This window comes from Nerophis lumbriciformis, linkage group LG35 (assembly GCF_033978685.3).
Source record: "Nerophis lumbriciformis linkage group LG35, RoL_Nlum_v2.1, whole genome shotgun sequence".
NCBI classification, from domain to species: domain Eukaryota; kingdom Metazoa; phylum Chordata; class Actinopteri; order Syngnathiformes; family Syngnathidae; genus Nerophis; species Nerophis lumbriciformis.
The window spans coordinates 16,749,070-16,765,236 of NC_084582.2; the positions used below are offsets into that span (position 1 = coordinate 16,749,070).

General features: G+C 39.6%; 1 protein-coding gene across 6 annotated transcripts in view; it reads left to right on the plus strand.

Annotated features, from left to right (window-relative positions):
- LOC133575284 (connector enhancer of kinase suppressor of ras 2) overlaps positions 1-16,167 on the plus strand; it is a 175,367-nt gene that overhangs the window by 98,554 nt on the left and 60,646 nt on the right. For all 6 annotated transcript variants that reach the window (XM_061927915.2, XM_061927912.2, XM_061927914.2 and 3 more), the window contains exon 9: positions 12,584-12,730. In XM_061927915.2, coding sequence (XP_061783899.2) covers positions 12,584-12,730 — 147 coding nt within the window. The remainder of the gene's footprint in view (positions 1-12,583; positions 12,731-16,167) is intronic.

Below are 16,167 nucleotides of genomic sequence, written 5' to 3' on the forward strand. Positions count from 1 at the left end.
CAGCAGCTTGGAATTTGGGACATGCTCTCTCTGAGAGAGCATGAGTAGGTTGTGGTGGGCGGGGTTGGGGGGGCGTGGTTGAGGTGGGGGGGGGGGCGGGGTTTTGGGGGTAGGTGGTAACCGGGAGGTGTATATTGTAGCGTCCCGGAAGAGTTAGTGCTGCAAGGGGTTCTGGGTATTTGTTCTGTTGTGTTTATGTTGTGTTACGGTGCGGATGTTGTCCCGAAATGTGTTTGTCATTCTTGTTTGGTGTGGGTTCACAGTGTGGCGCATATTTGTAACAGTGTTAAAGTTGTTTATACGGCCACCCTCAGTGTGACCTGTATAGCTGTTGACCAAGTATGACTTGCATTCACTTGCGTGTGTGTGTGAAAAGCCGTAGATATTATGTGACTGGGCCGGCACACAAAGGAAGTGCCTTTAAGGTTTGTTGGCGCTCTGTACTTCTCTCTACGTCCGTGTACACAGCGGCGTTTTAAAAAGTCATACATTTTACTTTTTGAAACCGATGCCGATAATTTTTAAACTGATACCGATCATTTCCGATATTACATTTTAAAGTATTTATCGGCCGATAATATCGGCAGTCCGATATTATCGGACATCCCTAGTTGTAACTGACCTGATAGGTTGGTCTTCGAAGATGTTTCGCCTCTCATCCAATCAGGCCTCATCAGTCCATGCTCACAGACTTAGATTGGTCAGATCTAGTCTAGATGCTGGTGCCAAAGATACCACGTATCTCCCACACAGTCATTCCAACCATTATTCAGAACACAACAATTTAGCCTCCAACAAATAACAGGAGATAGGGACTTTCCGGTTAGAGGTGCCCATTTTGTCGCATTAATGCAACTGAATGAAATGCTAATGTGGGGGATTCCAGTCTAACAACTGATTTTTTGCTGATAGTGGTCGTTTGACAGCAATTGTTTTGCCAACAGTACCTCTCTGCTAACGAGGGGGGATTCCATTTTAATGACTGCGTTGGCTTTGACAGAGGGGTCGCTCTTTTGCATCTTAACAGTTGCCAGGGCACACCCTCCTCTTGTTAGAGTACAAATAGTTGGAGCTTGTACGCTTATGAGCATGAACTTATGAAAACTGCTCGAATGAGATGCAAAACGTCTTCTAAGGCAAACTGAAGAGTTCAGTTGCGATCAATTGAATGTCCTGAGCATTGGCGTCGTTAGACCTAAAATAGGCCTAACGACGCTGAAGCCCCCCTAAATAATTTGGTGGGCTTTTTGCAGAATAATACAATATACATATGCAGGAATATGAGTTTAAACAAAAATTATAATATACCCTGTCATTATTCACTATGATTATAAATCATTTAAAGACCCTTTGTCAGCGCTTATTATCCAATCCAACCTGTTCCATCAGTAACGCCCGCATTAGTGTACTGAAATACCAGTCCACGTTTTCACTCTTATCTTAGCAAGGTCGAGCCAGACCACAGTCGCACTTCCTGCAGTGTTTACGGAAATAAACTCAAAGTAAACATGCTTCAACTCTATTCGTCTCAGTACTGGCACATTTGTTGCAATTTCAAGGATTCTGTGCAATCAAAGTCAACATTTTCTGAACCACAAAGAAGATATGAAAGAAGAAGTCTCCCGCAGCTTTAGGGACACTTGCCTCAAAGTCTGCTGTGAGGTGCGCGGCAGTGGTAGAACATTGATTGACGTGAGTTCCTAAAACATTTTTTTCGCCTTTTTCTGCTAATTTGTCAACTATTTATTTTGTATCCATATATTTATATGATTAGCATCATCGTTATTCAACCATTATGCGACAGGAATGCAGCTGAGATAGGCTCCAGCACCCCCCGTGACCCCAAAAGGGACAAGCGGTATAAAATGGATGGATGGAGCGCGGGAGAGTTTACACTAAAGTCGCATCATAACACTATCTGATTGATTTGTAACATAAAACTTATAATAATAATTTCTAGAATATTGCTGGCAGAAAAAATAACTGTATGATAAGCAAAGCACACTACTACAACTTTGCAGTATAGGTGTGCTACTTAAACTTAATTGATGTAGTTTAATAGGCTTAGTGTTATTTTAGAGTAGTGTTTTGGGGGCTCTGAAGACTGAATGCACTGACAGACTCATAGTCAAACAGGTGGCATTCTAAGTGGGTTTTTTTTATCTTCACTTTATCGTTTTCACCATAAATGGCAGGTTTTTGTGATAGTCCATATCACCCATCCCTACTTGCCAGGTATGGCCTTGAATTTGACACCTGTGTTCTAAATGCCTTAAATTACCATTACAATAATAAATAACAGGAAACTAACAATATTGCTTTTCAACCATTTCGAACCTCTTCAATATGTGCTTGTTAATTCTAATACAGCAACAACAGGTAAGCAAAAATCTGAATCAAAGAGGTTGTGCACAGACAACATATCTTTGGGTGGATATCCAGACCATGTGTTCCAGGCAAGACAGTTTATTTCCACCAGAACCTCCTCTGTTTTCAGTTCAACTCTGTAGTGCTGTGCAAGTTAGTTTACACTGCTATCATATGTGCAACGTTTCCCTGTTGCCTGCCAGCTTTTCCATGCAACAACACTGTCCTTATGTGTTTGGTTCATCTCATGCTTACTAAAGATGACTGAAGCTTTCCTACACTTCCACTTTCAACCATTAAGATGTACTCATTGTTGTGTAATTCTAATACAGTACCAAAAAGTTGTGAGCCAAAAAATATTTGCGCGCGAGCATCAAGGAACGTCCTGGGGGCTCAGCCCACCCTGTTCTTCAAACCTAGTAACACCCCTGGTCCTGAGAATACTTTCCATTAGTTTTCCCTGTGAATTTGCACTCAAATTAGTTTTTTTCCCCTTCCAATTTAAGAATGTATTGTTTTGTTGAACAGTCAAAGGTCGAGTCAACTCGAAGATTTTACAAAAGGTGTAAATATTGGTCACAGGTAAATGTTACAGCGTTGGCCTCACTCTTGTAAATCTGCTTGTCACTTTTATTCTTTATTGGACTAGGGCAAATAAGTCATATACGTTCAAAATTCAGTGATTGTTGGGGCCATTTATGTAACTGGGTTACTGCATCGGCCAAGTTGTTTGGTGATTTTTCAAGGTTGATTTCCGAGGATGTTTACCTAAAACATTTCTGTCTTTGACGGCTTAAATCCTGTACTTTTCCTATCAGATATCGGTGAATTGTGTTATTGCAGTAATCCTCAACATGAATTTTTAGGACTAAACAAAATGAAAAGAGCCGCTATCCAGCATCCTTGAGATAGAATGAAAAGGATAGGATAGAGGCCTAAGACATCAAAGTGGCTTCTTAAATAAAAACAATGAACTGTATTATAGGTGTGTTCTTAATTTAGTGAATTTAAGTCAAATGAAATGTAGAGCAAAAGGGTATATATCAGGGGTCCCCAAAATCCGGCCTGATCACCCAAGTTTAAAAAGAAAATACATATTTGTATTTATTTATTTATTTACTTATTATTTTTTTATAATTTTAATCTGTCCTTTCTAATACATTTTTTACCGCTTGTTACTCTCGGGGTCTCCTTGACGCTCAAACCATATTGTCTAAAAATGCATTTTCCCCATCGATAACGTGACATCATTGCGCCGCAGTATATATATATATATATATATATATATATATATATATATATATATATATATATATATATATATATATATGTATATATGTAGTTGCCAGGCAGTTGGTTTGGCGACATTAACTCTGTTTACTTCTGTACCCTTGCTACTTCTGATACTCATGCCTGTTTATAGTTATGCTTCATGCCATGCCACGTAAGTTTTGTTTGTTCATGTCACAGTTAGCGAGTTTTGTTTCATGTTCATAGTTTCTGCCTTTGTGCTCGTTTTTGTTTTCATTAGCCAAGTTTGTACCTCCGCCTTTGTGCGCGCCTTTTGTTGGTACTTTTTGTTAGTGTTAAAATAAATAATGTCTCTACCTTCAAGCCATGTCCGGTACAGTTGTTTTGCATCTCGGGAAAGCAATCCGCGCAGTAATTTGCGCCGCCAAAGTCCACGTCTTGACAATTATATATATATATATATATATGTATACATATATATATATTATACATGTATATATACATATATATGTATATGTGTGTGCACTAATTGACTGAAAGAGCATGCACATATATATATATATATATATATATATATATATATATATATATATATATATATATATATATATACAGTGGGGCAAAAAAGTATTTAGTCAGCCACGATTGTGCAAGTTCTCCCACTTAAAATGATGACAGAGGTCTGTAATTTTCATCATAGGTACACTTCAACTGTGAGAGACAGAATGTGGAAAAAAAAACCAGGAATTCACATTGTAGGAATTTTAAAGAATTTATTTGTAAATTATGGTGGAAAATAAGTATTTGGTCACTTCAAACAAGGAAGATCTCTGGCTCTCACAGACCTGTAACTTCTTCTTTAAGAAGCTCTTCTGTCCTCCACTTGTTACCTATATTAATGGCACCTGTTTGAACTCGTTATCTGTATAAAAGACACCTGTCCACAGCCTCAAACAGTCAGACTCCAAACTCCACTATGGCCAAGACCAAAGAGCTGTCGAAGGACACCAGGAAAATAATTGTAGACCTGCACCAGACTGTGAAGAGTGAATCTACAATAGGCAAGCAGCTTGGTGTGAAAAAATCAACTGTGGGAGCAATTATCAGAAAATGGAAGACATACAAGACCACTGATAATCTCCCTCGATCTGGGGCTCCACGAAAGATCTCATCCCGTGGGGTCAAAATGATCATGAGAACGGTGAGCAAAAATCCCAGAACCACACGGGGGGACCTGGTGAATGACCTGCAGAGAGCTGGGACCAAAGTAACAAAGGTTACCATCAGTAACACACTACGCCGACAGGGAATCAAATCCTGCAGTGCCAGACGTGTCCCCCTGCTTAAGCCAGTGCATGTCCAGGCCCGTCTGAAGTTTGCCAGAGAGCACATGGATGATACAGCAGAGGATTGGGAGAATGTCATGTGGTCAGATGAAACCAAAATAGAACTTTTTGGTATAAACTCAACTCGTCGTGTTTGGAGGAAGAAGAATACTGAGTTGCATCCCAAGAACACCATACCTACTGTGAAGCATGGGGGTGGAAACATCATGTTTTGGGGCTGTTTTTCTGCTAAGGGGACAGGCCAACAGATCCGTGTTAAGGGAAGAATGAACGGGGCCATGTATCGTGAGATTTTGAGCCAAAACCTCCTTCCATCAGAGAGAGCTTTGAAGATGAAACGTGGCTGGGTCTTCCAGCATGACAATGATCCCAAACACACCGCCCGGGCAACGAAGGAGTGGCTCCGTAAGAAGCATTTGAAAGTCCTGGAGTGGCCTAGCCAGTCTCCAGACCTCAACCCCATAGAAAATCTGTGGAGGGAGATGAAAGTCTGTGTTGCCCGGCGACAGCCCCAAAACATCACTGCTCTCGAAAAGATCTGCATGGAGGAATGGGCCAAAATACTAGCTACTGTGTGTGCAAACCTGGTAAAGACCTATAGTAATCGTTTGACCTCTGTTATTGCCAACAAAGGTTATATTACAAAGTATTGAGTAGAATTTTTGTTATTGACCAAATACTTATTTTCCACCATCATTTACAAATAAATTCTTTAAAAATCCTACAATGTGAATTCCTGGATTTTTTTTTTTCACATTCTGTCTCTCACAGTTGAAGTGTACCTATGATGAAAATGACAGACCTCTGTCATCATTTTAAGTGGGAGAACCTGCACAATTGGTGGCTGACTAAATACTTATATATATATATATATATCCATCCATCCATCCATCCATCCATCCATTTTCTACCGCTTATTCCCTTCGGGGTCGCGGGGGGCGCTGGAGCCTATCTCAGCTACAATCGGGCGGAAGGCGAGTACACCCTGGACAAGTCGCCACCTCATCGCAGGGCCAACACAGATAGACAGACAACATTCACACTCACATTCACACACTAGGGCCAATTTTAGTGTTGCCAATCAACTTATCCCCAGGTGCATGTCTTTGGAGGTGGGAGGAAAATATATATATATATATATATATATATATATATATATATATATATATATATATATATATATATATATATATATACACACACACATACATGCATACATATACAGTCCGGACGCCGGCCAAATTTTGTTAACCCAATGCAAAAGTCAAAAAGTTTGGGGACCCCTGGTATATACTCTTGTTTATTCTAACATGCTACAGTATGCAGGCTAATTAGGTTTACTGTAGCAGCAGAATGTTGGATACATGCCCTAAGACCTTTGTTCAGTCCAGTCCGATTGCCAACGATCTCTCTCTGAAACATGTTTTCATTGTTATGAGAAATCCTTGAAGAAGGCGTCCGAATTGAAACGTGAACTCATGTTCCACTTTCACAACTGAATAAGTTTGTGGCGCAGCCTTCAAGACGTAACGTCAGATGGAGGCAAAACTGGGAAGCTATTTTAAATGGAACGGTGCCTTGTGAGAGCCTGTGGTAGAGTGTGGTATGCTGTCAGCTCTGCTACAAAAGATTAGTTCCAGGATTTATTTGATATTTCAGGAGGGGGAACATTTTTGGAAGTTGAAGTCTGTGTGTTGTCTAATCTTGCATGCTAGTTTTCCCTGATGTTTTCCTTTTGCTTGCGGAGTGGTATGCCTATGTGAAGTGGTGCATGCAGGCACCATGCAGACAGATGACTTGATTGACTTGTGAGGGAGCTGCGCATGTGCTACGGCTCCACCTTACTCTCCTCTAGGTGATGGAACAGGCCACTCCCCGCCGAGCGCACAGTTCCAAACCATTTATTACGCCCTCTGTGAGAACCTCATCCCTCTGATCCCTCACTCCGGGGGGAGGAGATAAGCAGAGGGAGCCACAGGTGTGGAGAAGGGTGTGATGAGGCAATCTGAGCACACTGGGGTGAGGTAAAGCTAGGGGATGCTGAGGGAGGAAGAGGTAACAAGGAACTAGGGAGAAGAGGATGACAAGAAAATGTAAGGGACGTCAATAGAAAGTCTGGTAACACTTTAGTATGGGGAACATATTCTAAGTAACAAAGACTTAATTTAGAGTTATTTGGACACTAGGGGAACATATTCTAAGAAACAGAGACTTAATTTAGAGTTAATTGGGTAGGGTTGGGGTAATGGTTGGGGTTAGGGTTAGAGGGTGAGGGTTAGGGTTAGGGTTGAGGTTGGGGTTATGGGTTATTATACTAGTTGTATAATAAGGCCATGCAGAATAAGGCATTAACAAGTACTTAATAATTACTAATTAAGAGCCGACATGTTACTAATTTGTATGTTAATAAACAACTGATTAATGGTGAATATGTTCCTCATACTAAAGTGTTACCAAAAGTCTGTTTCATTCTTAAATTTAGAGAAACAAAGAAATATTTGAAAATCTATGAATATTACCACTGGGTTATCTCACAACGCCCTTCAAACGCGAAAGAATGGTTTGGTTAAAATATGAGCTCATTCAATTTCATGATAGCATCATTATGTCGGGCTATCACTTCTACTTTTCGGACATCTTTGCATTTTTGTGCGGAACCTGCTTTCAAACAAGACTGCTAGTTTTCTTTCTGAGGTAAGGCGTAGAAGTTGCTCGAATAACAAACCGGTTGTTTGAAGAGGCAACATAATTATGTGTTTGTAATAGCGTTTGGGAAAATAATGAAGACTCCTGGGAGTTGAACCCTCCCCCAAGCAGCAGTTTGTATGACATTTCAGTGGGTGCTTTCTTGTTTCCATCTGCTCTTTGCATATTTTGCAAAGTGAACACTTTCTGTCCGGCCGAGTTCACATGCTCTGGTGTGTGCGTGTGTTGCATGTGTGGTCGCTCTGAACGAGGGTATATTTGATGTCAACTCCTAACATACGGAACCAGTTCTTAAACATTTGTTAAAAAGAAAGCATCTATTCCTGTCCCAGCTGACTTTGGGCATGAATTGGGTTCCACTTTGGGGTGGTGGGCAGTCAATCAAAGTACACTTAGCGGTGTTTGCCATACATGTATTTATTTGTGGCAGCTTGTCACAAATACATTTTTGTGCTATGTGTTTGCCCTTCCACATAAACACATTATTATTATTAAATTACATTAACTATTATAATGGGACTGTCTGTGAGTGCACCCACACTGGTTTGAATGTCTTCACGATGTAAAGCATTTTTAGTCACTAGAGAAAAGCGCTATATAAATATAATTAACTTCACTTCACATGCACACGCGTCATCATACTTGCCAAACCTCCCGGATTTTCCGTGAGACTCCCGAAATTCAGCGCCTCTCCCGAAAACCTCCTGGGACAAATTTTCTCCCAAAAATCTCCAGAAATTCAGGCGGACTCAGGTCCATGCGGACCTGAGTCCGCTTTCCCACAATATAAACAGCGTACCTGCTCAATCACGTTATAACTGTAGAATGATGGAGGGCGAGTTCTTGGTTTCTTATGTGGGTTTATTGTTAGGCAGTTTCATTAACATCCTCCCAGCGCGGCAACAACACACAACAACAGCAGTCATGTTTTCGTCTACCGTAAAGCAGTTCGTCTGCCGTAAACAGCAATGTTGTGACACTCTTAAACAGGACAATACTGCCATCTAGTGCATTTGATGAAAGCACTTTTGTGCGTACCACACAGCAATGCATCATCAGAGAGGGTGTTCAGCATGGTTCGAAAAATAGTGACAGAGAATAGAACAAGGATGGACAATTCAATATATATATATATATATATACTGTATATATGTGTATATATGTGTATATATATATATATATATATATGAAATACTTGACTTAGCATTTCTTCTTCTTGGCAAGTATGCGCGTCATGGCCAATTATACAAGTTGTGTTATGATCCGTTGGCCGGATCATGTTTTCATCTTAGTTTTGACTACCTCAGTTCTGTTTTCTGCACCCCTGGGTTTGTGTTTCAGTTACCATTGGTGCTGATTGGTTGCAGCTGCCTCTGATTAGTGTCTGGGATGCTCACCTGCTGCCAGGCACTAATCAGAGAGCTATTTATTCCCGTTCCTTTCCACATTCAATCTGGCTTCCTAGTTTGCATCACGCAACAGTTAATGACGGTTAGTTTTGATTCTTCTTTGTATGCTAGCTCCCGCGCTATCCCCCTTAGCTTTGCCTCCCGTGCGATTGGCACGCCTTTGTTTTTCCTCGTATGATTTATACCAATAATTCATTTCCTACCTGCACGCTGTCCGTCTGCATCCTGGGAGAAAAGACCTCCGCATTACCATGCGACCTGTTTGTTACAAGTTGCACAAGGACGTCATCTATATGTGAGGTCGCCGTGATAACCGTTAGGCCTTCAGTGTGGCCGAAGTAAAGATGAAAGGATAACATACAGTGTGCAAACCCATAAGAACAATATGAATATTGTTTAACAATGTTTTTCATGCTTGATTCCTCTTTATTTTTCTCTGCCACTGGTGATCTATAATATTTTCAATACTGTACCATAACAGCATATGATTTATCATTTACTTAAGAATTGTGTATTCATAAATGCTTAATGTGCACCTAAAAGCAAAATACTTCCTCCTACACAGTCCAAAAATATGTGCATTATATTATCATATTTTGATTATTTATGTAAATTAAACCAATGCACACAATGCACACAATTCCAATCCTAGTGAAGCGTCGTATATGCTTGCATGCCATTGTTTTTGTTTTAACCGACAGTATCCATCCTACCATTTTCTACCGCTTGTCCCTCTTGAAACGTGGGGGGAAGTGTGTGGTGGTAAGAGTTGGAGCCTATCCCAGCAGCATATGCACGGAATCTAGGGTACACCCTGGACAAGTTGCCACCTTATCGCAGGGCCAACACAAATAGACAGTATGTAAAGTGGGAAAAAATGCTTTATAAAATCAGTCTGCTGTTCCCAGCCAAAGATATTAGATAATATGGTCAGGCTGCCACAGGCTGGTCATCATAGTTTGTGAAATAAGGTCAAAAAACCTCTTTGTGTATATTTGGTGACCTCTATGGACACGTCCAGTAGCTGAGACAAGTGTAATCAAGTGTTGTGCACTCTGGACAGAATGTTCAGAGACACAAAAAAAAAATACTGACTCTAATCGGACTCTGCCATCAAGCAGTGTTAGGCTAGCTACTTGGAAAATGTAGAAAGCTAAGCTACAAGTTACACGGCAAAAGTAGCTTGCTACATCAAAGCTATATTAAACGGGCCCACATCAGTGTAAATGTAATGGACCCATTATTATTTACTATGTCATTTAGCTAGGGACACCCTAAAATTACCTCTAGGGGTCCCCGCACTCCACTGTATGTTTTTATTTAGTTTGCCTTTTCTTTGGCCCACTCCAATAATGTTCCTCATTTTCTCTACCTACAGTAAATAAACACCATCTATCTATATCTTGACCAAAAAAAAAATCAATGACTTGTGTGTTGTTTGGGAACAGTTGGTAATGGATATGTGCAGTAAAACCTTTCATAAACTCAACTCATATTAATGTGTGTTCCTAAATTTGTGCTGGACGTCTTCGATGAAAAGAGGAGTTATGATTTTGGTTTACAGAGGAAACAACTAAAAACTAAGGTCTTGGCATTGTTTTCTCTAAGTGCATACATTTGTCTAAATATGGCTAAGGACACACATTATTGTGGGTGTCTTGGACGTCATCTTCATCACTAAAGGAAAAATCTAATCGAGTATGTTTTTTTTGAGTCGTCCGCTTGAAGCGTCCCTCTGTCTCTGACTCCCTCGTCGTAATGTTATGATTTTGCTTACTAGTTTCGATGATCCGCCTTATCTTGCCTCTGATCGGCCAGTCTGTAATGTTTCGCCCTAACCTCAGCCGCCAACCAATCATCATGTATTTTCTCCGTATGTATGGATGTTCTCATTCATCCAGGTCATTGAATTTTCTCCATATTTTTTTTTGGCCTGGATTCACAGTCCATTTTTTCTCTTTGTAGCTTGTAGCTTTGATGTAAGCTACCTAGTTACATGAGTCTAAAAGTAGCTAAGCTCCAGAAAAAGCTGCTCTTTAAAAAAGTAGCTAAGCTACTGGAAAATGTAGTTAAGCTACGTAGCTTAGCTACTTGTAGCTTGTTACTGCCCATCACTGCCAACAAGCATCCTATTTGACTAAGCCATTATTTGCCTAAATATGATATGATGCTTTTAAATACAAAAGGGAAACTGGACATTCTATATTGAATCATATTTTAATTGTACCCTGTGGACACAAGTCTTGCTACACACTTTTAATCAATCAGAGCTATGACACTTGATGAATTTCAATTGTAAATCTTACTATGGTAGAAACAAATTCACTATTTTCTAGAAAACATTACTCTCAGGAATTTTGGAAAATATTTAAATAAGATTACTTTTCTTTTTAATGAGAATATCTTATTTTAATTACATTTTCTACATGATGAATAGTGTGCCACTCATGTTCTCTCAGTTTACAGAAAACATGAATTTCGACTATAATCAACATGTGGGTTGCGACGCAAAAGTGGGTTGCGGACATATCTTTTAATGAGTCGTGGGACTTTGCCTGGGCAAGAAACTACACATTGATTGATTTATTAAAACTTTTATTAGTAGGTTGCACAGTGAAGTACATATTCCGTACAATTGACCACTAAATGGTAACACCCCAATAAGTTTTTCAACTTGTTTAAGTCGGGGTCCACTTAAATTGATTCATGATATAGATATATACTATCAGATATATACTATCATCATAATACAGTCATCACACAAGATAATCACATTGAATTATTTACATTATTTACAATCCGGGGTGTGGAGGGGGGCAGGGGGGGGGGGGAATATACACATATAATATTGTGCTTTCATAGAAGACTAAAAAGGTTTGTCAGTGTCATTAAGATGTTGAATGTGCCAGTCCTGTCTTTTGTTGGGCCCTAGAAAGTGTTTGCCTGTAAGGATTTTGCTTATTGTTTATTTGCTGTTAATTGTCTTATGTGCAGTTGTTTGAAATCGCTCTGTAAAATTGCTGATGCTAATCTCTTGCACGTAAAATAGATTTTCAATGTAATTTTGTATTGAGCCAGCACCTTTGTTTATATGCATTTCATTGGTGTTGAATGTCACACATAAATTACTTTGATCATATATAGGTGACACGTTCAGTTTTAGAGCGCTTCAAATTAAAGTCTCTAAAATGAATTAGTTAGCTGAAGCAGACACTTTTCGTTAAAATAATTTAGAGTTTGTGGATAAAAACTAATTGTCCCTGAAATGTTAAATAATCTTTCTTGTGCGAGCAAGTTTTTGTCTTTATTTGAGTAAATTCAGTTAAAAACATGTCTGTAATTTGGGTCACTGCTTGTCATTAAAACCAGTAAAGTTCACCACTGGACTATATTACCTTGATCCCAGCCCGCCTACACTTTTATTTTGTTTTTACAAAAAAAAAAAAACTTAAACAAATCATTCGAGATATATTTTTCATCAAGTCTGTGTTGTGTGCTCCGTAGGTGGGCTGGCAGTTGAAAAACTTGGTCAACGCTTTGAGAGAAGACCCATGTGGAGTCATCCTCACGCTGAAGAAAAGGCCACAGAACACCCTGAGTTCCACACCGGCTCTGCTCAGGAACGTGCGCTGGAAACCACTTGGCTTGCAGGTAGATAGTAGGGCTGTGAATCTTTGGGCACCTCATGATTCGATTCGATTCTTGGGGGTAACATTTCTATATTACTTAAAAAACGGGTTTTGTTTAATAAAATGTTACCCAAACATTTGATGAAGTCAAATACAAATAAAACAACAAGAGCAATATTCCACACTTCTCTTTTCTAAAGTAAATCTGTTCGGCAGATATGGGCATCTAAGTCAACAATATGATTTGCCTGAGTGGCTGGACAGGACAGATAATATATATACATATATATATATATATATATATATATATATGGTAACACTTTAGCATGGGGAACACATATTCACCATTAATTAGTTACTTATTAACATGCAAATTAGTAACATATTGACTCTTAATTAGTCATTATTAAGTACTTATTAATGCCTTATTCTGCATGGCCTTATTATAAAACCAGTAACCCATTAACTAAGAGTCTTCCCTCAACAACCTCAGAATTATTGCTCATTATTAACCCTAACCCTAACCCTTATATGTTCCCCTAGTGTCCAAATAACTCTAAATTAAGTCTTTGTTACTTTAATAAGCAACTAATTAATGGTGAATATGTTCCACATACTAAAGTGTTACCATATATATATATATATACATTTATCTGTACTTTTTTATTTTTTTATAAAGCTTTTTTTTTTTTTAATTGATTAAGAATCGTTCCAAATAAAACATTTTTTAAACCAATAATAGATAGTAGAAACACAATAATTCAACATCTACTTTAGTATGCTCTTAAAGGGGAACTGCACTTTTTTTTTTTTAAATGTTGCCTATAGTTCACAACTATTTTGAAACACATGTCGATGGATGGATTTTTTTTAATACATTCCAAATATTAAATAAATGCGATCAAAAGTCAGCTTACTATGGAGCCTATGGGAGCTGTTCAATTCTGCCTATAGAGCCCCTAAAAAAAATGTCCAAACACCTCCATTGAGGTTTTATATACATTATGTCAGTATATATGTAATGTAGTAACGAGCACATTTATAATAACATTTAATATTCACATTTTTTGATCATTTTAAGCATTTTTTTTTTTCCCTCATCACTGATTTCTGCTCACTGCAGACTTCATGAGAGCCAACAAACATAATAAAACATCACTTACTGTATAAGGTCCGTTGTCATTAGGATGCCGACTGCTGGGATGTTTATATATTTCCATTTCGATGAAGAATGTCTCATAATCCTCGCAAAAAAACGGGGTGGGGAAGCGCTTTTCGTGTCGTTCTCGCCAGTTCCAGGTCCTATGTGGCTATCAACGTGTTCCGACTTGTCGGGAATACCTACTCACACTTCTTCTGTGCAGGTAAGAAGCAGCTGATCAGTCGATGATGTAAACATAGGCACAGCCGGAAGTGATCACAGTGCTGCTCTACGTAGTTCGTTTGTGTTAGCCTTCATAATAACAATATCACTAATACTTGGTTAAAGGCCTACTGAAATGCGATTTTCTTATTTAAACGGGGATAGCAGGTCCATTCTGTGTGTCATACTTGATCATTTCGCGATATTGCCATAATTTTGCTGAAAGGATTTAGTAGAGAACATCGACGATAAAGTTCGCAACTTTTGGTCGCTGATAAAAAAAGCCTTGCCTGTACCGGAAGTAGCAGACGATATGCGCATGACGTCACAGGTTGTGCAGCTCCTCACATCCGCACATTGTTTACAATCATGGCCACCAGCAGCGAGAGCGATTCGGACCGAGAAAGCGACAATTTCCCCATTAATTTGAGCGAGGATGAAAGATTTGTGGATGAGGAAAGTGAGAGTGAAGGACGAGAGGGCAGTGGGAGCGAATCAGATAGGGAAGATGCTGTGAGAGGCGGGTGGGACCTGATATTCAGCTGGGAATGACTAAAACAGTAAATAAACACAAGACATAAATATACTCTATTAGCCATAACACAACCAGGCTTATATTTAATATGCCACAAATGAATCCCATATAACAAACACCTCCCCCCTCCCGTCCATATAACCCGCCAATACAACTCAAACACTTGCACAGCACACTCAATCCCACAGCCCAAAGTACCGTTCACCTCCCCAAAGTTCATACAGCACATATATTTCTCCAAAGTCCCCAAAGTTACGTACGTGACATGCACATAACTGCACGCACGTACGGGCAAGCGATCAAATGTTTGGAAGGCGCAGCTGCATGCGTACTCACGGTACCGCGTCTGCGTATCCAACTCAAAGTCCTCCTGGTAAGAGTCTCTGTTGTCCCAGTTCTCCACAGGCCAATGGTAAAGCTTGACTGTCATCTTCCGGGAATGTAAACAATGAAACACCGGCTGTGTTATCCGGCACAGGGGGTGCATTCTACGGCGGGGTAGCGTTATCCGGCACAACACCTGCCGCAATACACCGCTTCCCACCTACAGCTTTCTTCTTTGCTGTCTCCATTGTTCATTGAACAAATTGCAAAAGATTCACCAACACAGATGTCCAGAATACTGTGGAATTTTGCGATGAAAACAGACGACTTAATAGCTGGCCACCATGCTGTCCCAAGATGTCCTCTACAATCCGTGACGTCACGCGCCGGCGTCATCATACCGAGACGTTTTCAGCAGGATATTTTGCGCGAAATTTAAAATTGCACTTTAGTAAGCTAACCCGGCCGTATTGGCATGTGTTGCAATGTTAAGATTTCATCATTGATATATAAACTATCAGACTGCGTGGTCGGTAGTAGTGGGTTTCAGTAGGCCTTTAATATTCAAGTCACGCAATGTAAATTGCGTATTGTGGCGCTTTTTGAATTGTTCTTTATTGGATTTTATGGGCGGAACAGTGGAGCTCCCATTGGCTCCGCTGTAAGCAAATTTTATTTACGTTTATTTAATATTTAGAATGCATTAAAAAAAAAATCCACCCATCATCATATAATGATTATAATATATAGGCAAAATTACCCAAAAAGTCCAGTTCCCCTTTAAGGGCCAAATTGGCCTTTTTTTTTTTTTATCGTTCTGGACCTAAAAATTATGTTTACAGGTATACTTCCCCCAAATTAGACATAGTTGTGATTTTAGGCTCTAGTCTCAGCACATTTTGGAATGCCCACAATTAGCTCCTGAATGTAGGCAAGTCTGCATCATTGCCTCCAGAACTCTGGAGGCAATTTTATATTGCATAGTATGTGTTTTGGTAGCGTCTTCATTCCGAATCATGTTATTTTCGCATAGTATTCGAAGAAATTAGCAAAATACCCTCGAGGTGAGAAAGATTTGAGTCCTTAACTGCGGAAAAATATTCTGTACATTACGTATTGTACAGGTTTTTGCCTCATTTTGCCGCAGACTTTGCGGTTCCTTCTCCGCGCAGACACACCAGTGACTTGCTTTAGGGATCTTTTTCGCCTCCATGGCGATGGTTTCACTGAGACTTTT